The sequence below is a fragment of the Pristiophorus japonicus genome, chromosome 6 (genome assembly GCF_044704955.1).
Source record: "Pristiophorus japonicus isolate sPriJap1 chromosome 6, sPriJap1.hap1, whole genome shotgun sequence".
Lineage (NCBI taxonomy): Eukaryota > Metazoa > Chordata > Chondrichthyes > Pristiophoridae > Pristiophorus > Pristiophorus japonicus.
In genome coordinates this window covers 4,428,106-4,455,296 of record NC_091982.1, presented here as the reverse complement: position 1 = coordinate 4,455,296, position 27,191 = coordinate 4,428,106, and the positions used below count along the sequence as shown (strand labels likewise).

The 27,191-nt window shown below is 43.5% G+C and overlaps 1 protein-coding gene across 3 annotated transcripts in view; it reads left to right on the top strand.

The window, feature by feature from the left end:
• The window catches only part of mid2 (midline 2), a 278,557-nt gene that overhangs the window by 202,244 nt on the left and 49,122 nt on the right, over positions 1 to 27,191 (top strand). For all 3 annotated transcript variants that reach the window (XM_070882565.1, XM_070882567.1, XM_070882566.1), the window contains exons 3-4: positions 18,103 to 18,198; positions 26,808 to 26,915. In XM_070882565.1, the coding sequence (XP_070738666.1) occupies positions 18,103 to 18,198; positions 26,808 to 26,915 (204 nt within the window). The remainder of the gene's footprint in view (positions 1 to 18,102; positions 18,199 to 26,807; positions 26,916 to 27,191) is intronic.

Sequence of the window (27,191 nt, the reverse complement as noted above, 5' to 3'; positions counted from 1 at the left end):
ATTGATCCCTCTGGGATGTGAGTGCAAAATTAACTGCATTAATTAGATTTTGGATGCTTGCAGGTGCATGTGCATGCATTCATTCAGCTTTTAGCTGGGAATGGTGGGGAATGGGATGGGGGGGAGGAGGAAATCCGGGTATGGTAATGTAGAGGTGGTGTGTTACTGTAATAATAATCCCGAGGCCTAGACTAATAAACAACAAGTTGCATTTATATAGGGTGTGTTTATTTGCACTAACTGAATTGCAGCCGTTTCTCTAATTGGCTCCCCCAGCCGAAGTCCTTCCTTACCCCAGCGCAAGTGCCTCCCTCCCCCGGCCACGTCCCGTACCCAAGCACAAGTGCATGACATTACAGCCCTCCCCACCCCGGCCATAGATGGGGCATTGTGTGCAGATTGTTAATCGGTTTATTGAGTATGAAGCGTCAGTATCATGACTTCTGGACTTCATCCACTCCACGCTGTTGGGTGCAGGTGTAAAGTGAGTTGGAAGAACGTGATTTGTCTTCCCTGAGTTCCCTCTCTCCCCCACACCCCATCTCTCTCTCTCTTTTCCCCCCCATCCCCCAAAAACAGGCTCCCTCTCCCCCCCCCCGCCCCGCAAAACAGGCTCTCTTCTCTTCCGCCCTTCCCCCCAAAAACAGGCTCTCCCCCCATCCCCCCAAACATGTTCTCTCTCTCTCTCTCTCTCTCTCTCTCTCTCTCTCTCTCTCTCTCTCTCTCTCTCTCTCTCTCTTCCCCCCCCCCTCCCCCAAAAACAGGTTCCCTCTCCCCCCCCCAAACAGGCTCTCTCTTCTCTTTCCCCCCCCCCCCCCCCAAAAACAGGCTCTCCCCCTACCCCCAAACATGCTCGCGCTCTCTCTCTCTCTCTCTCTCTCTCTCTCTCTCTCTCTCTCTCTTTTTCTCTTTTTCTCTTTCTCTTTCCCCCCCCCCCCCAAAAACAGGCTCCCTCTTCCCCTCCCCCCCCCACCCCACCCAAACATGAGCTCTCTCTGTCTTCCCCCCCACCCTAATCAGGCTCTTTCTCCCCACCCCTCCCCAAACAGTCTCTCTCTCTCTCTCTCTCTCTCTCTCTCTCTCTCTCTCTCTCTCTCTCTCTCTCCTCCCCCCCCCCCCCCCCCCCACACCCCCACAAACCTTTCTCTCTTTCTTTCTCTCCCTCCTCTCTTTCTCCCCCCGGTCGCCCGCTGGCTCTTTCTGCCTGCCGATCTCCCCCTGGCTCAGGGCTCGGCGGGGAGCTCGGGACTTGGGACTCGGCGGGCAACGTGGTGTTCGGGCCGGTTCCGACACATGCGCAGAAAAGGGTTAGTGTAAATTGCGCTGGGGCGGAGTCGGAGATTCTTTGTCCTAACTAGTCAGGAGATGCGTGTGCAGAAGCGCGAGTTCGGACAAATAGTCACTGTGTTTATATAGCGCCTTTAACATAGTAAAATGTCCCTAGGCGTTTCACAGGAGCATTATCGACACCGAGCCACATAAGGAAATATTAGCACAGGCAAACAGGTAGCTTTTAAGGAACGGTCTCAAAGGAGGAAGGAGAGGCCTGGGGAGGGAATTCCAGAGCTTAGGCCTTGGCAGCTGCAGGCGCGGCTGGCAATGGTGGAGCGATGAAAATTGGGGATGCGCAAGAAACCAGAATTGGAGTACCGAGATCTCGGAGGCTTGTAGGGCTGAAGATGGTTAGAGATAGGGAGTGGCGTGACCATGGAAGGATTTGAAAACAAGGATGAGAATTTTAAAATTCAGAAAACACAAGTTTAAATTTCAGCATGGCAGTTTCAGAATTTGAAGTCAGTTTTAAAAAAAAAAGAATTAAAAAAAAAACTGGTCTCAGTAAAAGTGACGGAGGGGGAGATTTGCAGACGGCCCACCATGCATTAGGACCCCCAAAATGATGGGGTTTGACTTATCACCCCATTCCTCCCAAAGGTGTGGCCAAAATCTTCCCATGGCCCAAATCATGGATGGCCAGAATGCCTGTTTAAGTCAGATGATCAGCCCGTCCATTAAGCAAATTGGGGTCCTATGACATACATGGGGCCCTTGCCATTTTAGTATTACACTGGGAGGAGCACGCGCTGTGTACACTCCATCGAATTTCAGCTGCCAGTCCAGACCAAGAGGAGCGCAGCAAGCAAGCTTTAGTTAATTTTTGTGGGATCAGGAGGAGCAGGAGGTTGGCTGGGCTGTCCTGGTGCGCTTCTCTTCCGCCTGCCATGATAATGAGGCCCGGTCCTCAAAATGGCCCCCCCCCCCCCACCCAACCTAGAGTTTGTAGATGTCTTAACTTAAACGTTTAGTGCGTCTGTTTAGCATAACTCTTTACCTCAGTATCACAGGAGGTACCAGCTAGAACTATTTTTGTTGTTTCTCCTTCTTTGCAGATTCAGATTCACTGAGCTTGCAGCTCCAGCCAGGTGGGGGAAATAGCCACCTGAAATCCTCAGGGTTTAATTAAAATCCAGAAAAGTTTGTGCAGGTTATTGGACAAATTCTAAACTCTTGCAAGTCCAAATGGCACCGTCCGATATACATGCGTAAAACCAAGGGGGCGATTTTATCCCTATGCCCAGTGGTGTGCAGTTAAAATCATCCGTGTTACTTACCTGTCCCCAAACCGCCTCAATCCTGCCGACTCCTATTTTTACGCAGACCTCTGGATGGGCAGCTAAGCTGCCCAGAAAAGCCACAAGGGCCTTCTTTAAAAATGCACATTAGGGTCCAATGACACCATTAGGCCCTGACTGCAATGTTAACAGGGATGGGAAAGAAAGCCACTGTGGCCTTTCCTATTAGGCAGGAGAGTCGGGACCTGCCGGGAAGATGGAGGCTCAAACAAGTATACTTTTTACATTCCTTTGTGGAGCCAGGAATGCCCTTCCTTCGAATTAGATCATCTCTGAAACACCACCCCCCCTGCCCTTTCCCACACTTACCCGAGTGTCGGTTGCCAACCAATTTTCCACAGGTTGGCAGTCGCCTCCCACGCATTTTTGCCCAGAATGGGTGGGAAGAGGGCCGCAGGTTAACTGTTTCCAAATTGCCATCTTCCCAGAGTTAAAATCGGGGCCTAAGTTTTGTCAAACTGCAGAGTACATGTATTACAGGTAGGGCCTCTCCTGTGCTACTCTACACTGCAAACTGGGGCCCTCCCTATGAATGAGATCCCAGAACTGGGCTACGAATAGGTGCTTTCCAGCAGGGATGATAAAATGATTATCAAGAACAAGTATCTTGTAGTTTTTTTGCCTTATTTAACCCAGCGACAGTCAATACAATTGTAGCTATCCCAGCACCACAGCTAAGATGGGCTACTCAGCACGGAACAGGAATAGAGGCCTGGAGCTTCCTAATTTATAGCAAAGTACCACCCCACACATTTACTCATGGACACTTAGTTAACTTGTCTTCATTTTAAGGAGCACTAACTCTTCTGGCACCCCATGGTGCTTTGGAGGGTGAGATTGTACAAGAACATGTAAAAAAAAAAAGGTTGTCCTTTTCATATTTCTATTTTTTCACAATTTGTGTTGACTGGTAAATCCGCCCTCTCTCCCTTCCTTCCTCCCCCACTCCCTGCCGAAAAGCAAAGCAGCTATGTAAACATCGCCACAGAAAAGTAACTTAGAATCCTTTCAGGATTCTATCACACCCATACCTTCCTTTGATCTCAGAATCTGACTCCATCCCTCTCCTAATTGGCAGCAGCTTTTATGCTGCCATGGGAGCTTGTTGGCATTCGTGGCAATATTTCATGCATGTGGCAGAGAAGCGACCGACTGCAAGACAGTGATGGTTCACAAAATAAGTTGAATTGGTCCATCGGAGGTATAAACTGTGGAGCTAAAGCACCATCCTAAATGCCTCGTGTTTGAATAATATCAGAGGGGAACGGCAATAACTCTGGGAAAGAATAATGCAATGGATAATTAGATTTTATTTTACTTTACATTGTCTCCCCAGCAGGTTGGTTTCTCGCGTCTCAGAGCTCATGCATGTTCATGATCAGACTGGCAGAAATTGCTACAGTGATTGCCCATGTGGAATAAAATACATTAGGCACTTAGATCCTCTTTGAGGTCCAGTCATGGATAAATCAGCCAGTCCATGAATTTAAGATGATTTTTAAATATAAATGTATTTTTTAAATTGTTGGACGGTATTTGTTAAACCTATACATGCTTTGTGTATGAGTGGAAATGAGGATCTTTGCACTGGTTTGAGAGGATACAAAGCAGCTTCTACCACTTTACCAACAGTGAGAACTGTCAGAAGGGCTGTCTTCAAATGAGATGTTAAACCAAGGCACAGGCTACCCTTTCAAGTGGACCTAAAGGATCCCATGGCACCATTTGAAGATGAGCAGGGAGTTTCCTCGCTGTCCTAGACAACATTTATCTCTCAATCACCATCACTAAAACAGGTTATGTGGTCACATCCTGAAGTCATGAAAAGCGCTATATAAATAGCTCTTTATTAAAATATTCCATGTCTTTCAATTGAGCCATCCAATTATTATAACAGAATGTGTTATGAAGAAGCCAAGTGCTACACAAACAGTTTCTGTTATAAATATGGACAGGTGCATAATGGTAAAACTGACACACACATGATAAGAAAGTGACAGCGGGAAGCAAGGTTTTGTCTGCAGAAACTGTACATAGACATAGGGTTTTTAATAAGATAAGAGATAGCTAGATATACTTCCGGAAAATTCCTTCTCAGTTGCACCTTTTCAAGGCCAAAGATTCCAAGTGTCTCAAGGCTTTCCTCAGGACTTCTGTCAGCCAACATTTGGTGGAAATCCTGCTTACATGGGTAACTGGGCTTTCCACCAAAGTTTCGAAGATAGAGCAGGAGAAGGCCCAAAGAAAATGCCAGCATTTGTAACTGAAACCTTTGACACTCAGGATCTTGTCGACATCATGGGTCTTGTCTACAATACTTGTATGGCTTCTTCATACAACACGTGTCATGCTCCTCCTGTGCTATGTGGGAAGTCAGGGATGCTTCCAGTATCCCTGACTACTATGTGTGCGGGAAGTGTGTCCAGCTGCAGCTCCTGACAGACCGCATGACGGCACTGGAGCTGCGGATGGACTCACTCTGGAGCATGCGCGATGCTGAGAATGTTGTGGATAGCACATTTAGTGAGTTGGTCACACCGCAGGTAAGGGTTAGGACAGATAGTGAATGGGTGACCAAGAGACAAGGCAAGAGCAGGAAGGTAGTGCAGGAGTCCCCTGTGGTCATCTCCCTCCAAAACAGATATACCGTTTTGGATACTGTTGGGGGAGATGACTTACCAGGGGAAGGCACCAGCAGCCAGGTTCATGGCACCATGGGTAGCTCTGCTGCAAAGCAAGGTGAGAAAAAGAGTGGGAGAGCTATAGTGATAGGGGAATAGATAAGAGTTTCTGCGGCCGCAACCGAGACTCCAGGATGGTATGTTGCCTCCCTGGTGCAAGGGTCAAGGATCTCTCAGAGTGGCTGCAGAGCATTCTGGAGAAGGAGGGTGAACAGCCAGTTGTCATGGTACATGTAAGTAACAACGATATAGGAAAGAAGCGGGAAGAGGCCCAACAAGCTGAATTTAGGGAGCTAGGAGTTAAATTTAAAAAGTAGGGCCTCAAAGGTAGTAATCTCTGGATTGCTACCAGTGCCACGTGCTAATCAGAGTAGAGGGAGCAGGATAGTTAGAATAAATGCGTGGCTTGAGCAGTGGTGCAAGAGGGAGGGATTCAAATTCCTGGGACATTGGAACCAGTTCTGGGGGAAGTGGGACCTGTACAAAAGGGACGGTCTGCACTTGGGCAGGACTGGAACTGATGTCCTGCGGGTAACATTTGCTAATGCAGTTCGGGAGTGTGTAAACTAATATGGCAGGGGGATGGGAACCAATGCAGCGAGATAGAGCAAAGTAATATGGAGTCAGAAACAGATGGTAGAAAGGTAAAACGCAATAGTGGAAGGCCGAGTAAACCAAGGCAAGAAACAAAAAGGGCCACACCACATCATAATTCTAAAAGGACAAAGGGTGTTAAAAAAACAAGCCTGAAGACTTTGTGTCTTAATGCAAGGAGTATCCGTAATAAGGTGGATGAATTAACTGTGCAAATAGATGTTAACAGATATGATGTGATTGGGATTACAGAGACGTGGCTCCAGGATGATCAGGGCTGGGAACTCAACATCCATGGGTATTCAACATTCAGGAAGGATAGAATAAAAGGAAAAGGAGGTGGGGTAGCATTGCTGGTTAAAGAGGAGATTAATGCAATAGTTAGGAAGGACATTAGCTTGGATGATGTGGAATCAATATGGGTAGAGCTGCAGAACACCAAAGGGCAAAAAACGTTAATGAGAGTTGTGTACAGACTGCCAAACAGTAGTAGTGATGTTGGGGAGGGCATCAAACAGGAAATTGGGGGTGCATGCAATAAAGGTGCAGCAGTTATCATGGGTGACTTTAATATGCATATAGATTGAGCTAACCAAACTGGAAGCAATACGGTGGAGGAGGATTTCCTGGAGAGCATAAGGGATGGTTTTCTAGACCAATATGTCGAGGAACCAACTAGGGGGGAGGCCATCTTAGACTGGGTGTTGTGTAATGAGAGGATTAATTAGCAATCTCGTTGTGCGAGGCCCCTTGGGAAAGAGTGACCATAATATGGTGGAATTCTGCATTAGGATGGAGAATGAAACAGTTAATTCAGAGGACCATGGTCCAGAACTTAAAGAAGGGTAACTTTGAAGGTATGAAGCGTGAATTGGCTAGGATAGATTGGCGAATGATACTTAAGGGGTTGACTGTGGATGGGCAATGGCAGACATTTAGAGACTGCATGGAAGAACTACAACAATTGTACATCCCTGTCAGATGTAAGAATAAAAAAGGGAAGGTGGCTCAACCGTGGCTATCAAGGGAAATCAGGGATAGTATTAAAGCCAAGGAAGTGGCATACAAATTGGCCAGAAATAGCAGTGAACCCGGGGACTGGGAGACATTTAGAACTCAGCAGAGGAGGACAAAGGGTTTGATTAGGGCAGGGAAAATAGAATACGAGAGAAAGCTTGCAGGGAACATTAAGATGGACTGCAAAAGTTTCCATAGATATGTAAAGAGAAAAAGGTTAGTAAAGACAAACATAGATCCTCTGCGGTCAGTCATAATGGGGAACAAAGAAATGGCAGATCAATTGAACAAGTACTTTGGTTTGATATTCACTAAGGAGGACACAAACAACCTTCCGGATATAAAAGGGGTCAGAGGGTCTAGTAAGAAGGAGGAACTGAGGGAAATCCTTATTATTCGGGAAATTGTGTTGGGGAACTTGATGGGATTGAAGGCTGAGAAATCCCCAGGGCATGATGGACTGCATCCCAGAGTACTTGAGGAGGTGGCCTTGGAAATAGCGGATGCATTGACAGTCATTTTCCAACATTACATAGACTCTGGATCAGTTCCTATGGACTGGAGGGCAGCCAATGTAACCCCACTTTTTAAAAAAGGAGGGAGAGAGATAACAGGGAATTATAGACCGGTCAGCCTGACATCGGTAGTGGGTAAAATGATGGAATCAATTATTAAGGATGTCATAGCAGCGCATTTGGAAAGAGGTGACATGATAGGTCCAAGTCAGCATGGATTTGTGAAAGGGAAATCATGCTTGACAAATCTTCTGGAATTTTTTGAGGATGTTTCCAGTAGAGTGAACAAGGGAGAACTAGTTGATGTGGTCTATTTGGACTTCCAGAAGGCTTTCGACAAGGTCCCACACAAGAGATTAATGGGCAAAGTTAAAGCACATGGGATTGGGGGTAGTGTGCTGACGTGGATTGAGAACTGGTTGTCAGACAGGAAGCAAAGAGTAGGAGTAAATGGGTACTTTTCAGAATGGCAGGCAGTGACTAGTGGGGTACCGCAAGGTTCTGTGCTGAGGCCCCAGCTGTTTACATTCTGCATTAATGATTTAGACGAGGGGATTAAATGTAGTATCTCCAAATTTACGGATGACACTAAATTGGGTGGCAGTGTGAGCTGCGAGGAGGATGCTATGAGGCTGCAGAGTGACTTGGATAGATTAGGTGAGTGGACAAATGCATGGCAGATGAAGTATAATGTGGATAAATGTGAGGTTATCCACTTTGGTGGTAAAAACAGAGAGACAGACTATTATCTGAATGGTGACAGATTAGGAAAAGGGGAGGTACAATGAGACCTGGGTGTCATGGTACATCAGTCATTGAAGGTTGGCATGCAGGTACAGCAGGCGGTTAAGAAAGCAAATGGCATGTTGGCCTTCATATCGAGGGGATTTGAGTATAGGGGCAGGGAGGTGTTGCTACAGTTGTACAGGGCCTTGGTGAGGCCACACCTGGAGTATTGTGTACAGTTTTGGTTTCCTAACTTGAGGAAGGACATTCTTGCTATTGAGGGAGTGCAGCGAAGGTTCACCAGACTGATTCCCGGGATGGCGGGACTGACATATCAAAGACTGGATCAACTGGGCTTGTATTCACGGGAGTTCAGAAGAATGAGAGGGGATCTCATGGAAACGTTTAAAATTCTGATGGGTTTAGACAAGTTAGATGCAGGAAGAATGTTCCCAATGTTGGGGAAGTCCAGAACCAGGGGTCACAGTCTAAGGATAAGGGGTAAGCCATTTAGGACTGAGATGAAGAGAAACTTCTTCACCCAGAGAGTGGTGAACCTGTGGAATTCTCTATCACAGAAAGTTGTTGAGGTCAATTCACTAAATATATTCAAAAAGCAGTTAGATGTAGTCCTTACTACTAGGGGGATCAAGGGGTATGGCGAGAAAGAAGGAATGGGGTACTGAAGTTGCATGTTCAGCCATGAACTCATTAAATGGCATGCAGGCTCGAAGAGCCGAATGGCCTACTCCTGGACCTATTTTCTATGTTTCTATGAATGTTTCGCTTGTGTTTTGGAATGTAGATATACTGATTTATGAAGCCCCATTTTGGAACATATAGGGGTAAATTTGAATCTTCACCACGTGGACAGTAATCTAGCGGAGCAGTTCGCCTGCCTGTTATTGAACTCATACGCTTTTCATTCCATTGAAATCAGACTGAGGATGCAAGTTTCCTTTCTTTGCTGGTTCTGAATCCTATGTGAGTTGAGATTGGAGTAAGTCTCAATCCAACTTATAATGGACACTAGGCCACTCATGTCACAAGACTAGCTACAATTCACCACTGACTGGTTCTTAGGTTTGCAACATTATTCAAGCCACAAGGGTGACCGATGTAGGGAATGAAAATGTCATATTAATGCAGTCAGAGATACTTTATATGCCTGATGCGAGAAGACTTGGGAGGAGAATCTAGAGGGAATTGCTGTGGATCTGATCTGTGCTATACTTGACAGAGTGTCAAAAGTAGAAAACAAGTCATTTGCCAGCTCAAATAAACACACACATTCCACCAAAATATCATTTTTTTTAAATTGTTGATGGGATATTCATCGCTGGCAAGGCCAGCAGTTATTGCCTATCCCTAATTGCCCTTGAGAAGGTGATGGTGAGCCGCCTTCTTGAAGCATTACAGTCGTGTGGTATTACATGGTCCATGTCCGTCGAATATACAAAAAAGGATATTAGTGAACCATTTGGATTTTATGACAATCTGACAGCTTCATGGTCACTTTTTCACTGATACCAGACTTTTTTTAAAATTTTCATTTTGATTTTAACAGAATTCAAGTTTTCAAATTGCCATGGAGGGATTTGAACTCGCGTTCTCTGGATTATTAGTACAGGCTTCTACTAGTCCAACAACCTAACTACTACACCACCATACTTCCTCTTTTTGTCATACCCATTTCCTGTTGTCAAAACTTAGTTACACTTTTTTGACATTAGTACACTTAGCTCCAGTGTAACACTTCTTTCCATTCATTGTAATGGGACTGTCCACTACAAAAGGTTAGTATGCAGGTACAGCAAGTGATCAGGAAGGCCAATATTGCAAAGGGGATGGAATATAAAAGCAGGGAAGTCTTGCTACAGCTATACAGGGTATTGGTGAGGCTACACCTGGAATACTGCATGTAGTTTTGGGTTCCATATTTGCGAAAGGATATACTTGCTTTGGAGGCAGTTCAGAGAAGTTTCACTGGGTTGATTCTGGAGATGAGGGGGTTGACTTATGAGGAAAGGTTGAGCAGGTTGGGCCTCTACTCATTGGAATTCAGAAGAATGAGGGGTGATCTTATCGAGACGTATAAGATTATGAGGGGGCTTGACAAGGTGGATGCAGCAAGGATGTTTCCACTGATGGGGGTACTAGAACTAGAGGGCATGATCTTCGAATAAGGGGCTGCCCATTTAGAAACATAGAAACATAGAAAATAGGTGCAGGAGTAGGCCATTCGGCCCTTCTAGCCTGCACCGCCATTCAATGAGTTCATGGCTGAACATTCAACTTCAGTACCCCATTCCTGCTTTCTCGCCATACCCCTTGATCCCCCTAGCAGTAAGGACCTCATCTAACTCCTTTTTGAATATATTTAGTGAATTGGCCTCAACAACTTTCTGTGGTAGAGAATTCCACAGGTTCACCACTCTCTGGGTGAAGAAGTTCCTCCGCATCTCGGTCCTAAATGGCTTACCCCTTATCCTTAGACTGTGACCCCTGGTTCTGGACTTCCCCAACATTGGGAACATTCTTCCTGCATCTAACCTGTCTAACCCCGTCAGAATTTTATATGTTTCTATGAGGTCCCCTCTCATTCTTCTGAACTCCAGTGAATACAAGCCCAGTTGATCCAGTCTTTCTTGATAGGTCAGTCCCGCCATCCCGGGAATCAGTCTGGTGAACCTTCGCTGCACTCCCTCAATAGCAAGAATGTCCTTCCTCAGGTTAGGAGACCAAAACTGTACACAATACTCCAGGTGTGGCCTCACCAATGCCCTGTACAACTGTAGCAACACCTCCCTGCCCCTGTACTCAAATCCCCTTGCTATGAAGGCCAACATGCCATTTGCTTTCTTAACCGCCTGCTGCACCTGCATGCCAACCTTCAATGACTGATGTACCATGACACCCAGGTCTCTTTGCACCTCCCCTTTTCCTAATCTGTCACCATTCAGATAATAGTCTGTCTCTCTGTTTTTACCACCAAAGTGGATAACCTCACATTTATCCACATTATACTTCATCTGCCATGCATTTGCCCACTCACCTAACCTATCCAAGTCGCTCTGCAGCCTCACAGCATCCTCCTCGCAGCTCACACTGCCACCCAACTTAGTGTCATCCGCAAATTTGGAGATACTACATTTAATCCCCTCATCTAAATCATTAATGTACAGTGTAAACAGCTGGGGCCCCAGCACAGAACCTTGCGGTACCCCACTAGTCACTGCCTGCCATTCTGAAATGTACCCATTTACTCCTACTCTTTGCTTCCTGTCTGACAACCAGTTCTCAATCCATGTCAGTACACTACCCCCAATCCCATGTGCTCTAACTTTGCACATCAATCTCTTGTGTGGGACCTTGTCGAACGCCTTCTGAAAGTCCAAATATACCACATCAACTGGTTCTCCCTTATCCACTCTACTGGAAACATCCTCAAAAAATTCCAGAAGATTTGTCAAGCATGATTTCCCTTTCACAAATCCATGCTGACTTGGACCTATCATGTCACCTCTTTCCAAATGCACTGCTATGACATCCTTAATAATTGATTCCATCATTTTACCCACTACCGATGTCAGGCTGACCGGTCTATAATTCCCTGTTTTCTCTCTCCCTCCTTTTTTAAAAAGTGGGGTTACATTGGCTACCCTCCACTCCATAGGAACTGATCCAGAGTCAATGGAATGTTGGAAAATGACTGTCAACGCATCCACTATTTCCAAGGCCACCTCCTTAAGTACTCTGGGATGCAGTCCATCAGGCCCTGGGGATTTATCGGCCTTCAATCCCATCAATTTCCCCAACACAATTTCCCGGCTAATAAGGATTTCCCTCAGTTCCTCCTCCTTACTAGACCCCCCGACCCCTTTTATAACCGGAAGGTTGTTCGTGTCCTCCTTCGTGAATACCGAACCAAAGTACTGGTTCAATTGGTCCGCCATTTCTTTGTTCCCCGTTATGACTTCCCCTGATTCTGACTGCAGGGGACCTACATTTGTCTTTACTAACCTTTTTCTCTTTACATATCTATAGAAACTTTTGCAATCCGTCTTAATGTTCCCTGCAAGCTTCTTCTCATACTCCATTTTCCCTGCCCTAATCAAACCCTTTGTCCTCCTCTGCTGAGTTCTAAATTTCTCCCAGTCCCCAGGTTCGCTGCTATTTCTGGCCAATTTGTATGCCACTTCCTTGGCTTTAATACTATCCCTGATTTCCCTTGATAGCCACGGTTGAGCCACCTTCCCTTTTTTATTTCTATGCCAGACAGGAATGTACAATTGTTGTAGTTCATCCATGCGGTCTCTAAATGTCTGCCATTGCCCATCCACAGTCAACCCCTCAAGTATCATTCGCCAATCCATCTCAGCCAATTCACGCCTCATACCTTCAAAGTTAGCCTTCTTTAAGTTCTGGACCATGGTCTCTGAATTAACTGTTTCATTCTCCATCCTAATGCAGAATTCCACCATATTATGGTCACTCTTCCCCAAGGGGCCTCGCACAACGAGATTGCTAATTAATCCTTTCTCATTACATAACACCCAGTCTAAGATGGCCTCCCCCCTAGTTGGTTCCTCGACATATTGGTCTAAAAAACCATCCCTTATGCACTCCAGAAAATCCTCCTCCACCGTATTGCTTCCAGTTTGGTTAGCCCAATCTATGTGCATATTAAAGTCACCCATTATAACTGCTGCACCTTTATTGCACGCACCCCTAATTTCCTGTTTGATGCCCTCCCCAACATCACTACTACTGTTTGGAGGTCTGTACACAACTCCCACTAACGTTTTTTGCCCTTTGGTGTTCTGCAGCTCTACCCATATAGATTCCACAGATGAGGAGAAATTTCTTCTGAGGGTTGTAAATCTGTGGAATTTGCTGCCTCAGAGAGCTGTGGAAGCTGGGACATTGAATAAATTTAAGACAGAAATAGACAGTTTCTTAAACGATAAGGGGATAAGGGGTTATGGGGAGCGGGCGGGGAAGTGGAGCTGAGTCCATGATCAGATCAGTCATGATCTTGTTGAATGGCGGAGCAGGCTCGAGGGGCCGTATGGCCTACTCCTGCTCCTATTATGTTATTATTTAATGCGTTTGAGGTGATTTTCAATTCCTGAGGCAGTCCATTGAATCAATTATTTTCGATCTTTGAGGAAACATCAAAACTATCCCATTAGCATCTTAACTATCTACTGTCTTAGATTCTCCCCCAACCTTGTTTATTTTTAAGTTGCATGGATATACTAAAGTTTTAAAATACTATTAAAGTATCTTTTTTCCCAATCCTTTTGTGGAAAAATTATATATCTGAAAAATATAAAGTACACTGTTAACTAAAATGAATGACTCGTAATTTTTCAGTCATTCTAATTCAAGTACCTGTACTAATCTCATGCTCGTGTTAAACAGGCTTCAGGTTTCAAATGAGATTTCATCGTATTATTCCAATCAACATGCATGAGGAATTTTGACTGCTGTAAGCTGCATTTCAACAGGAATCTCTGCCCTATGGAGTATTCACTGTGCTACTTGGGGATTTATGGGTATTACTTATTTTAAGTTGCTTGTTTTTCAGAGATTTTTCATGGCACAGTTCAGAAATAATCTCTCACTCCCAGTGTTGAGCCAGGCTCAAAAGGAGCACATATTGATGAATCTGGGCAATTTCTGACCTGCAATCCCTTCAAGCACAATTCAATGCAGAGGATGCTGAATTTACCTGATAGTGTGCTGAGGGATTGGCAGGATATATCTTGCATGGTTAACACAGACAACAATGAATATAGCATAGAATATCATCTTTAGTGGGTTACTGCCTTGAAGCACATGTATGGATTGAGATGAATCATAAGCATGTCATTTAACAACTCATTTTAAATTGGGACATCCCAGCATTAAAGCAGTGGCATGCAAGACTTCCAAGCTGGCAAAATTGGCTGACTTGCTGATTCTACAAAGAAAATGGACTTATACCTGAAGCATCAACCCAAAGTTAGCTCTTTCAACGCAGTATGGTTTGAGGTACAACCAAGAAAATGGACGGCATCATTACAACCAAGAGATATGTTGGCCCCAAAAATCTATGGCCTGCAATCTCAAAGTTTGTGGGCTGTATCTCCATCTCCCTATACCTGCCTGCCACCTCAGGTAAGTGGTGCTGGGGCAAGAGTTGCCCCCCACAGGCCACTGTGCAAGGAAACTGAGCCAATGTTTTGCAAAAAGAAACCCTTGCCCTGCTGGAAGCCAGTAACCTTTATTTCTCTCAGTGACTGGCTTCTAATGTTATGCCAGTTCCCATCCAAACTGGGCAAGCAGGAACTCTGAGTCGAGAGACTCTGCCCCAAGGGTCACACTTGATGTCAATGGTCTTGAAAGAGTTCCTGCCACTTATTTAATTGACTCAAGGAACCTGATAGTAGGTTCCACTAGACTCTCACTGGGAGTCCAGCAGAATCCCTGATGTAATTCAGGTATGTTATCCTAATACCACACTCTGAAGCATGCCACCTATGCTGCAGTTAGTATAGTCCTACAGCATTGGCTTTAGAACTTCAGTAAAGCACAGGGTATGAAGTTTTCATGGGTAGATTTTCCAAATCCTTACTCAAGGCATGCGAGGTACTTCATTGAGTCCAAGGACTTGGAAAATCTATTCTACAATATCATCTCGCACTTTGGCTGTGTCTGGAGAAAACATTCTGAGCTATATAACTCTCTAGTGGTGGTTGCAAGTCTGTCACTGGTGGTGGAAGTACTTGGACTAATGAATTAAGAGTATTTTGTAAGTGTAACATTTGGCACAGCATTAAAATTGCAAATGTAACTTTCTCTTTAGCGAGCTAGTACTAATCCAGTGACCTGACTGGCCTGTATAATAATGGCTAAACAGATTTAAAGAAATAGATAGAACAATATTGACTGTATGTTAGGAACAATGCCAAATGTTGTTGAGTTTGAAAGGTGAAAACAAACCAAGTATGGGTTGTATCTCAAACTAGTGCATATTGATTCTTACTAAACCACGTTCAATCCAATCATATTCAGTCATATTTTTGCTGAATTGAGGACTGCAGGACACTGTAAATTGCCGGGGTCAGCATTCCAGATAGGTTCTTGTGTCAGCTGTTTTATAACTCAATAACTCAAAATGAAAAGGCTGTCCCTTCACTGTTTCTGACATTCCCGAAACATGCAATTTGATGTGACCAATTTGCAGTCACTGTCATTATGGCCCTTAATTTGCAAGTCAGTGGCCTGCGACAGTGATCGCCGCTGACCTCGAATAAAGCTGCTCAGAGATCTCATGAGCTCTGTGGTGAAAACTTTAGGTTTCTCGATGTGCAATTGATTACAGCGCTGTCAATAGGGGATTCCTAGTGCGGTGCAGCCGTGATCTCATCAAGCTATCTAGCAGCCAATCACATTTGAAGAATTCTCAGACAGCAAACCAGGAAATGCAGAGCACTGATTATCTGCACTTTTTAAAAATGTTAGAAATAAAGATTGGGACATTTTTTTCAATCTTGAGATTTTTATCATAATGGAGAAATTTGACATTCCACAAATATAAAAATTAGTTTTACGGGCTTGAACGGTTGTTTAGCAGTGAATACACTGTTAAAATGCCAGTTACACCTATTCCAACAAGACTTAACATTTAATGGGATGTTTGACAGCGATATTAGCACAGAAAAGGGGACCACAGTGCAGTCAGTGTCAGAGCAGCAAATGACTAATCGCAACTTCATGATTTCTGAGTTTAGATGCGCATGGGCTGAAATTACAGCCATTTTCAGAGGGGTAATGATAGCGAACGCTGACAGTTTCCTGTCATTACCTCTCTGCAAAATCTGGGCCAATGTATGTCTAAATTATGTACATAATGTGTGATTCTGAATTAAAACTTGTAATATACACAAAACAAACTGCATTTATATCTCCATCTATGTCTTTACTGGTGTGTGGAAATTCATCTCAGTATTGAAGATAGGTAGGAGGTGGAAGTCAGTTTGCATACAATCCTCAGTGTATGACAAAACTGTATAAGCCAGAAAACCAGCACATAATCTAGGCTGACACTTCATCATCATCATCATCATCATAGGCAGTCCCTCGAAATCGAGGAAGACTTGCTTCCACTCCAAAAGTGAGTTCTCAGGTGGCTGAACTGTCCAATTTGGGAATTACAGTCTTTGTCATAGGTGGGACAGACAGCGGTTGAAGGAAAGGGTGGGTGGGGAGTCTGGTTTGCCGCACGCTCCTTCTGCTTGCGCTTGTTTTCTGCATGCTTTCGGCGACGAGACTCAAGGTGCTCAGCGCCCTCCCGGATGCTCTTCCTCCACTTAGGGCGGTCTTTGGCCAGGGACTCCTGGGTGTCAGTGGGGATGCTGCACTTTATCAAGGAGGCTTTGAGGGTGTCCTTGAAACATTTCCTCTGCCCACCTGGGGCTCGCTTGCCGTGTAGACGTTCCGAGTAGAGCGCTTGCTTTGGGAGTCTTGTGTCCGGCATGTGGACAATGTGGCCCACCCAACGGAGCTGGTCGGTTGTGGTCAGTGCTTCGATGCTGGGGATGTTGGCCTGATCGAGAACACTGACGTTGATGCGTCTGTCCTCCCAGGTGATTTGCAGGATCTTGCAGAGGCAGCACTGGTGGTATTTCTCCAGTGATTTGAGGTGTCTACTGTATATGATCCACATCTCTGAACCATACAGGAGAGTGGGTATCACTCCAGCCCTGTAGACCATAAGCCTGGTGCCAGATTTGAGGGCCTGATCTTCAAACACTCTCTTCCTCAGGTGGCCGAAGGGTGCACTGGAGACAGTGTTGGACCTCGTCGTTGATGTCTGCCCTTGTTGATAATAGGCTCCCGAGATATGGAAAGTGATCCACACATTATCTAGGGCCGCGCCGTGGATCTTAATGACTGGGGGGGCAGTGCTGTGTGGCGGGGTCAGGTTGGTGGAGGACCTTTGTCTGACTTCAGTGCAATAATGAAAGGGTTCTACATTGTTGGAGTGAATGAGAGGCGTTTGGCCCATTAGAACTGTGTAGCATGGGAATGCAGTTGACTATAGATTGAGCTCTCAGTAGTTGCTCAAAATATATTTGTAATTTCTGCCTTTCATTGATATTTGACAGATAGATTCCATTGTTTATTAGAGTATCATCACCTGTGTATAGTTGTCAACTTCCCCCAGTCAGTTAGAAAGTAAAATAGAACTCAGACTTGAGGGTCGATGGATGTACCACTCACTCGTGGAGGACTAAACCAACAAGCACATGGTCCTGTAACTACCCTTCACTATCCATTATTCTCCATAAACTATTCAAATAAAAGTGAGATAATGGTCACTAATGCTTTGTAAAAGATACATTTTCTAAAAGATCCCTCTACATGGCTAAAAAAGATTAATGGCAGAGTGCATTAAGAATTCAACATTTGACATCCACCTTTTTGATTTGATGTTTAAATTGAATCTAAGTGGAACATAGATTGGGTGACATATTGTGTTAGGCACTATCCTTTCCACTCTGGAACTTTTGTTGAATCCAGCCCAGATTGATGGGATGAAACTTTCCTCTCTGTGCTGTTGTAAGAGTGCTTTTTCAAATGGGTTTAGGTCTTCTCAACCCAGTTACTGGTGAACATGTGTCCATGATGCTTATTAACAATAGATCATGTTGATGTGGAAGCATCAGATCATGCAGATAGAGGGACATTCTTCTGAGTTTGAGCTAAGGTGCATTACTTTTACTTTGCAGGTCACTCTTTTATTTGATCTTGGATTTGTTAATTGTAACTCAACATGCCTGAAATTGAGAATGTATTAACGCACTTCACCTTGAGCATAATAAAGCTAATATGGAAGGACATATCGGCACCTGAAAACTGACATGGCTAATTCTTGTCTCACCACAGCAAGCGTTGGAGGCTAACCTTACAAATCTCGTGAAGAGGAACACTGAGCTGGAGTCACAGATGGGAAGACTTATTCAAATCTGCCAACAGGTGGAGGTGAGTTCGTTCTTAGGCTAGCGAGCTCCTCAGCTAATCTTGCTGTGGCGCAAACAAGTGAGTTGTAGAATTTTACTGCAGTGAGCTAGGCAGCTCGTGGACCCAAATGCAGCATTGTAGATTGAAGAACTGTAATCAGCTGGCCACTAATGGATTATTGACTCATGGCTGGTTTCCTCATTAGCTTATAGGGTGGTATTTGTCTGCACTTCTGGTGGGGAATGAAGACTTAACTGGAGGTCCCAGATCTTCCTCAAGAAAGGAAATTTATTGCTAACAAGTTGATGTTTCAAATGCTGAGCTGTTGTGTAAATTTATAAAAGGGACTATGATTGCTAAGTTCAGAGACTGCTTCTTTCAGCTAATGATTGGGAGTTGATGTTCTTTGCAGCAAGTCAATGATTCTGGTGTGGGAACAAAATCTTTAAAATAATTAAGTACCTTATTTGCAAGTTGCCGAGAACCATTAATTCTGCAGAAAAGCAATTTTGAAAGGATTGACCTGCACAAAGTACTGAAGTCCAATAACAGGTGACTCACTGAAGTGCTCCAAATACATTTACTGTTTGACCTATAACATGCTTTGTTTACGACTACCGCACACAGAAAGCACAAAACAAATCCTCCATGTAACACACCCGTTATTATAACACACATTGTTTATTGTTCCCTCACCAGTAGAATTCCAGATCAAGTCCCCTTCCTCCACAATCTACAGCATTACCTATAGAATAATACCTATAATTACCTATAGAATACTAAATAGCCTGTATGGTGTGCTTTCCTACTCTTTTCAACTTTGTTGGTGAACTGCACTGTGATGATGATGATATGATGATGATGTGGGTTGATGCCCAAGTTTTTCATTTAAAATACTAACACGGCGGTATTACAAAATATATGGCATTTCTCTGCATGGTACTCTTGGGCATTAATGTATTAACCAGTATGCTAATTCCTGTGTGCACCATTTAAAGAGTTGTTAATCTATTACTTTGCACTAAACATAGCACAGAGGAATTTCATCTCCAGCTCTCCTCTGCATAGGTATATTTCAGAGTTTGGAGTTTGTCAGCTTGGCTCTGTTGGTAGCACTGTGACACCCAAGTTCTAAACCTCACTTCAGGACTCGAGCTCATAAATCTAGATTTCTGCGATATACTAATAGTTGCTGAATGAGGTGCTAAACTAACATCTTATCTGCCTGTTACAGTAGTTCAATCAAATTCTAAAGTTCCCGTGGCATTCTTTGCAGATGAGCATGGATTTTGCCTGATGCACTGGCCAATATCTCCCAGATCCAAAAACAAATGAATTATTCATCATTTCATTGCTGTTGTGGGATCTTGCTGAATGCATAATGGCAACCATATTTGCTTATATAGCAGTTTAGTGCACAGCAAATTATTTACTGTGTATAAAGTCCTTTAGAAATTTGCGTGATGTGAAGCAATACTGTAAACAAATGCAAGTCTTTTTTCCTTTTCTCTCATTGCTTTAGCTGGTCGATGACTCATCAACAAAGACCTCATTAAATTAACTCTAACTCCTTTCTGCTATATCACTTATAGCATAATTCTCTCTCCAAGTGACTTAATCTAACAAATTGGAGGTGAATGAACTTGCTTTTTGTAGGCATTGATTCCAAGTTCTCACTTTAACATTGTCAGTATCAGTATAATGTGCATTGCTTTTCAGAGGTGAAAGGTCAGTGCCCAATTCCTTGTGCCACTTAGTCGCCCACCCAGAAGACTCAGAACTCTTGTTCATAGATCTCTCACCAGCAAACCTGGCAATATCCTCTCAAATTTCAAAAATAATGGGCATTATTCACATTTATTTTAGAATACTGGGCACATCACCTTTCATGCCTTCTCTACAAGACACACACTCCTCCTCGCTATAGAACCCTTGTCCGATGGTTCCCATCAGTAGTCTAATTGCAGAGAGGCTCTGCTGCCTTTCTGAGCTGAATACAAAGCGGTTTTTGATAGAAAGAAAGTAATCCCACTTGGTAATTTTGTGTCTCCAAAAGCATATTGAACTCCATCCCAAGCAGTAGTGCAATCTCAGCAAGGCCTAGAATCAATAGTCATGCAATTGCTGACAGCAACTGTGGGACTGTAGGATGTATTTGGAGCCGAGGAAGAGTGTAGTATAAGCAATACCTTAGGCACCATTCCATGTAAAATCATCAAGCCATATATAAATACTTGAGGTGTAACCCTTGATCTCTTTACTTCTGAATGATAGATTGTCCAGGAAATTGTGGCTTAATTGATAAATGGGCATCTGGGATCTTGGATTGAATCCAATCAGGCTAAGGGATGAAAGTGCAGTCTCCCTCTGCTGGCTGAGAGTGCTTGGTGGACAGAGCAAAGGCTGCTTTACTTTGCAATTAATCCCTGCTACATGGGATCGGAAAAAGCTTAAGAATGTCAAGGAAGGTTTACTTTTTATCTGACCCACGCTAAATGTGACCTCATAACTTTTTTTGTTTAAAAACACGTCATTGAATGATGTAGAAACATGGTAATCAAAATAGAAAATTACAGTCCATCTAGTCAGTCCTAAAGATCATAAATGTCATACCCTGATCTGTGTCTCATACCTCTGAATCAGCTCTCGGACTTCTCAATCAATTTCTCTGCCAAAAGTTTATCAAATTCCCTCTTCAATTTGCTCCACTATTTAGAAAATAGCAGTGAAATTCATCCATGTCACAGGTGTGAAATGACATTATGAATAAAATTAAGTCTGATGCTTCTCACTCCCAGAATAAAAATGCCAAAAATGTTTTCGTGAAGAAAATGTCCCTTTGAGGAAAAAAAACAGAAAGCATTTGACAGACAAACGACAAACCGAATCTTGGAAGGAATTAGAAAGGCAAGCAGCTCATTGGTGCTTACAGAATGGATAAATGAGACTACTGTACATTTATTTTTCTATAACTGTCATAAATATTTCTGACTGAGCACTGCATCTGGAAAGAGTTCACAATAAATTGGATTGTTAAAGTTTATAACTAGCTGTTGAGGCTCACTCGATAGAAGACTAATAAGTGGTACATTTGTTTTGATCATCACTGAGAACAGCCTGTGCTTTTTTAATGCTCTTTAAGTGTTACGGCCCTTCTCAACCACCACATCCTCACCAGTTCCATGATCAGTCTTGATAAAGGAGCACATTTGCTTCTCCAGTTTCATTTGTGTGCATACATAGAATTATTTAATTAGACATATTTAAAACATTAAAGTTGTTTTCTGCTAGACCACCCCAAGGTTCATGACCCCTTACTTGTAGGTTATATTTCTGTTGCCTTGCTCCTAAGTGCCTAGGGAGCTGTTTAGCAGAAAGGGCATGACCTGTATCCACCCCCTTCCCTTTTCAAAGACAGTACATCTGGGGTCCAGCTGTGATCTGTCCATTTGAGTCAGCCTCCTTCAGTATTTCTCCTGTCCAACCTCAGCAGGGACATATGTAGCTGCAACTGAGGCAGTCTTGTAAAAGGGCATAGTCTAAAGAAGAAAGTGGATTACATTTTGTTTTATCTCTGTGCAAACACAAGAAATCATGATGTAATTTCCATGGAAACACATAATTGTGTCACCTGCATGTGCCATTATTATAACAAAAGGTACGAAAGGACAGATAGAGAGAAACTTTTTCTGCTTGTGGGAAGTGTAGAACAAGGGGACATAACCTTAATATCAGAGCCAGGCCATTCAGGAGAGAAGTTAGGTGACACTTCTTCACACAAAGGGTGATAGAAGTATGGAACTCTCCCACAAAAAGCAGTAGATGCTAACTCAATTTATGATTTTAAATCTGAGATTTTTGCTAGCCAAGCATATTAAAGGATATGGAGCCAAGATGGGTGGATGGAGTTAGGATACAGATCAACCATGATCTCACTCAATGACAGAAAATGGAACTGGATAAATACTTGAAGGAGAAAAAAAATTACAGGGATCTGTGGAAGAGTGGGGGCATGGGATTAACTGGATGGCTCTTCGAAAGAGCCAGCGCAGACTCGATGAGCTAAATGGCCTCCTTCTGTACTAGTGCTCTACTAGTCTATGATTCTATAACTCCCTTCCCAAAAGAGAGGATTTTATCAATGATAATAGTGCCCTTTCAGAGACCTTGGCCTGGATTTTGTGGTCAGCGGCAAAGGGATGTCACTCGCCAGTGACCTCAATGGCGCCATCTATCGGGGATCTGTGTCATCCAGCAACAATAAAGTCATCAAACAGGTTGATCAGCCAATCAGATTGAAGAATTCTCAGACAGCAAACCAGGAAGTAAAACAGCATGGATTATAATTCATTTTGTAACCATTTTACAGAATGTGAAATATAGATTGGGACATACACCTGGGATTAAGACAGAAGCTGAAATATCAAACTTAAAAAAATAATAATCACTTTAAAAATCTTATTGTGAGGAAATGACACGCCACACTTTCAGGGCCAGAGAGGTTGTTCAGCAGTAATTATGACTTACTATGCTGTTTAAAAACTCAGTTACAACTCATTCAACAAGGCTTAGCATTTTCAATAGTTTTTACAGTGAGAATAGTGAAAAAAAAAATTGACGTTCACGTCAAATCACTGATTTTGTATTAATTGCATCTGCAAAGACTGCAACAGTGCACCCTGTGGAGAAGCAGGGTATCACTGACAGCAACTTCCAGATTTCCGCGTTTAACTGCGCATGCATGAACACCAAAGGTTGCTGTCACTTTTACACGGTAATGATGGCGAGCGCTGACAGATTTACCATCATTATAACCGCAAATTTCGAGCCATTTTTTTAGTTGACTAATAAGGAACGTGAGATGCTCTAATCATGGTTCTTGGTTTGAGGAAATACCACCAAAGGGTAAGATGAGACATCCTGAAACCTCAATAAACACCAATAATCTTCCCTTTTCTCCCCTTATATCTCTTCCTCCCCTCAAAAGACTCACAAAAACTCAAGCTAAAGTAATTTTCCAATTAGGTAAGGTTGCTAACCTTACCCAAGTGATCATTCTTCTTGTCTTGTACAGGGCAGTGAATTTTGATTGGATGTTCAATACGTTGTAGGCTTCACAACTGAGTCCAATTCTGACTCCATGGACACGCAATGCACTTTCAGCAGGGGCCAAAGGACAGTTACTAGGACAGAAACTCTTTTTTTTAAATCCTTCATCCTTGACACAATCCAGAGAGTTGATTACGGCCCTGGATTAGGTGAAACATTTTCTTTAAATCAAAAAATTTGCTCACCTCTGTCTTTCGGGGTCCAGCCCCACGGTAATGTATTCCACAGCCTCTCAATCCTCTGTATAAAACAAGTTTCTCCTGCTCTCTATCCTAAATCTCTTACATCGATGTCCTCTTGTTCTATACATCTCAACAACTGGAAACAGTTTGTTTCTATCGACTCTGTCCAATCCTTTCATAATTGTAAACATCTTTATCGTATCATCCCATAATCTTCTGTTCTAACAAAAGCATCCCCACTTTTTCAGGTTTTTCTTTTGTATTTGTATTTCCTCATAGAAACAGCATCCTAGTCATTGAAGGTTGGCATGCAGGTACAGCAGGTGGTTAAGAAAGCAAATGGCATGTTGGCCTTCATAGCGAGGGGATTTGAGTACAGGGGCAGGGAGGTGTTGCTACAATTGTACAGGGCCTTGGTGAGGCCACACCTGGAGTATTGTGTACAGTTTTGGTCTCCTAACCTGAGGAAGGACATTCTTGCTATTGAGGGAGTGCAGCGAAGGTTCACCAGACTGATTCCCGGGATGGTGGGACTGACCTATCAAGAAAGACTGGATCAACTGGGCCTGTATTCACTGGAGTTCAGAAGAATGAGAGGGGACCTCATAGAAACATTTAAAATTCTGACGGGGTTAGACAGGTTAGATGCAGGAAGAATGTTCCCAATGTTGGGGAAGTCCAGAACCAGGGGACACAGTCGAAGGATAAGGGGGAAGCCATTTAGGACCGAGATGAGGAAAAACTTCTTCACCCAGAGAGTGGTGAACCTGTGGAATTCTCTACCACAGAAAGTTGTTGAGGCCAATTCACTAAATATATTCAAAAAGGAGTTAGATGAAGTCCTTACTACTAGGGGAATCAAGGGGTATGGTGAGAAAGCAGGAATGGGGTACTGAAGTTGCATGTTCAGCCATGAACTCATTGAATGGCGGTGCAGGCTAGAAGGGTCGAATGGCCTACTCCTGCACCTATTTTCTATGTTTCTATGTTTCTAAATCTGCGTTGTACCCTCTCTATCATGCAGGTACTGCAAGCCATTACGAAGGCAAATGGTATGTTAGTCTTTATTGCAAGGAGTTTGAATTAAGAGTAAGGATGTCTTGCTGCAATTACATAGGGCGTTTGTGAGATGACAGCTAGAGTACTGTGTACAGTTTTCGTCTCATTACCTATGGAAGGTTCACTAGATTGATTCCTAACGGGAGAAGGCTGCCCTATGAGGAGCGATTGCAAAGAATGTGCTTATATTCTCTGGCATTTAGAAGAATGAGACGGTATCTCATTGAAATGTATAAAATTCGTAGAGGGCTTGACTGGGTAGATGCTGAGCAGCTATTTCTCTTGGCTGGAGAGTCTCGAATTAGGGGTCATAATCTAAGAATAAGGGGTTGGCCATTTAGTACTGAGATGATGAGAAATTTCTTTACTTAGAGGGTTGTGAATCTTTGGAATTCTCTACCCCAGAGGGCTGTGGGTGCGAAGTTGATGAGTATATTTAAGACTGAGATCAATAGACTTTTCAGCACAATGGGAGTCAAGGGATATGGGGATAGGGCGGGAAGGTGGAGTTAAAGTCCACGATCGCCTATGATACTGAATTGTGGAGCAGGCTCGAGTGGCCGTATGGCCTACTCCCATTCCTAGTTCTTATGTTCTTATGTCGGAGCTTTCTTTGCCTTGTTTGACCTGAAGGAATAGTTCAATGTTGAGGGCTCACAAGGCCATACCCGTATACCACTGTGCCCTCACCTTTCATGGGTCTATCCTGCCTTAGGAAAGGGCATATCCAGGAATGGTTATGAGTAGTTGATTGCAAGTTCCCTTCCCTGAAGGATACTGGTGAAGCAGTTGGGTTTTAAGACAATCGAGCCCTCATGGTCATTTTTCTAGCGTAAGCCTACATAAAAGATTAAATTCAGTTTTACCGTAGTGGAATCTGAACTGATGACCTTTGGGTTATTAGTCCAGTACCTTAGCTAATCGACTACCATACCTTCTAAATGTGGCTGTGTCATGTTGCTAAGATTCACCATGACCCACACAATACATAGTTGCTCTCAATTGTAACAGCTTCTTTGTAATTGTCAGCAGTAACTTAACTCTTCAAATTGACATAAAAACACAGACAGCAGTCAGAAGCTATTGCAGGTAATGGAATTTGGCAATTTAGCAATCTGACCATTTGCTCCATGCAAGACAATAACAAGCCAATTAAAAGTTAGCCTGTGGGACCGGTGCATATGCTTTTCACCTCCAGCAACTTGATTTAAATTTATCCTATATTGATGGATAGAAAGTCTCCTCAGTCCGCTGCCTGTAAGGATTCTATTTGCAATGGATTTGCACAGTCCCAATCCAGATCCCAGTACACATGGTCCTACAGCACAACTGGCCCTATTTTTGGTACTCATTTGGCAATCTCCCTCAAGTGAGGCCATAGGATTGGTGGCGTAAGAAATGTAAAAGTGTCACACTGATATAAGCTTTTCTGAAGATGAGGGTATAGTAGGGTACGTTTTATACTGCATCTGTGCCATAGCTGGTCTAGCAGTGCTTGTATTGTACCATTTTCACCAACATAAACAAAAAAAGCACAGCTTTGTGATTTTTCCAATCTGTGTTAAGAGGTGCTTAGTAGGAATGCTACCTAGCCCTAGCTCTATTTTTTAATTCATTCTCAAGATCTGGGCGTCACGAGCATTTATTGTCCATCCGTAGTTGTCCTTGAGAAGGTGATGGTGAGCCGCCTTCTTGAACCGCTGCAGTCCGTGTGGTGAAGGTGCTTCCACAGTGCTATAAGGTAGGGAATTCCAGGATTTCGATGATGACGGAATGGCGATATATGTCCAGCTCAGGATGTTATGTGACTTTGAGGGGAATTTGAAGATGGTGTTCCTATGCACCTGCTGCACGTGTCCTTCTCGGTGGTGAAGGTCACAAGTTTGGGAGCTGTTGTCAAAGAAGCCATGGTGAATTGCTGTGGTACATCCTGTACATAGTACACACTGCAAACGCAGCATGTCGATGCTGGAGGGAGTGGATATTTAAGCCAGTGGATGGGTGCAAATCAAATGGATTACTTTGTCTTGGATAGCGTCAAACTTCTTAAATGTTATTGGAGCTGAATCTCATCCAGGGAAGTGGGGAGTATTCCATCACATTCAAAAAGAGACAACACATTCAAACTCCATGCAAATAATAACATCAATGGTGTGTAATAGCCAAAGCAAAGAGGTTATCGATCTACTTCCATGCTTGTACCAAGACTGAAAATACGAGTGAGAGTCGGTGATTTCTGAAAGAATGAGAGATAACAGTTTTATTGATATTTGCTGACAGGTAAACACTGCAATACAAGAGAGCAAACTGAAAGAGGAATGTGACGAACTGATGGACATCATCAGGCAAAGGAAGCAGATCATTGCTGTGAAAATCAAAGAGGGAAAGGTAGGACCTTCTCTGTGTAAAATGTCCATTTAAATGCAGTCAAGACCAGGCTTTTAGTAGTCAACCTCTTTCCTTCTATGGTTCAAAACAACATGCTTCGAGTAAGCATAAGACACTTTGTAGTGCAGTATATGGAGCATACTTTATTAATGACTAGTTTGAGTGATCAACTCAACCAGACAAAGGAGAGTGGCATTCAACTTCAAGTTTTATCTTTCAAGCCTTCCAAAGAATTGTTGAAAGCCATGCTCCTTTATACACTATATTTTGCTGACA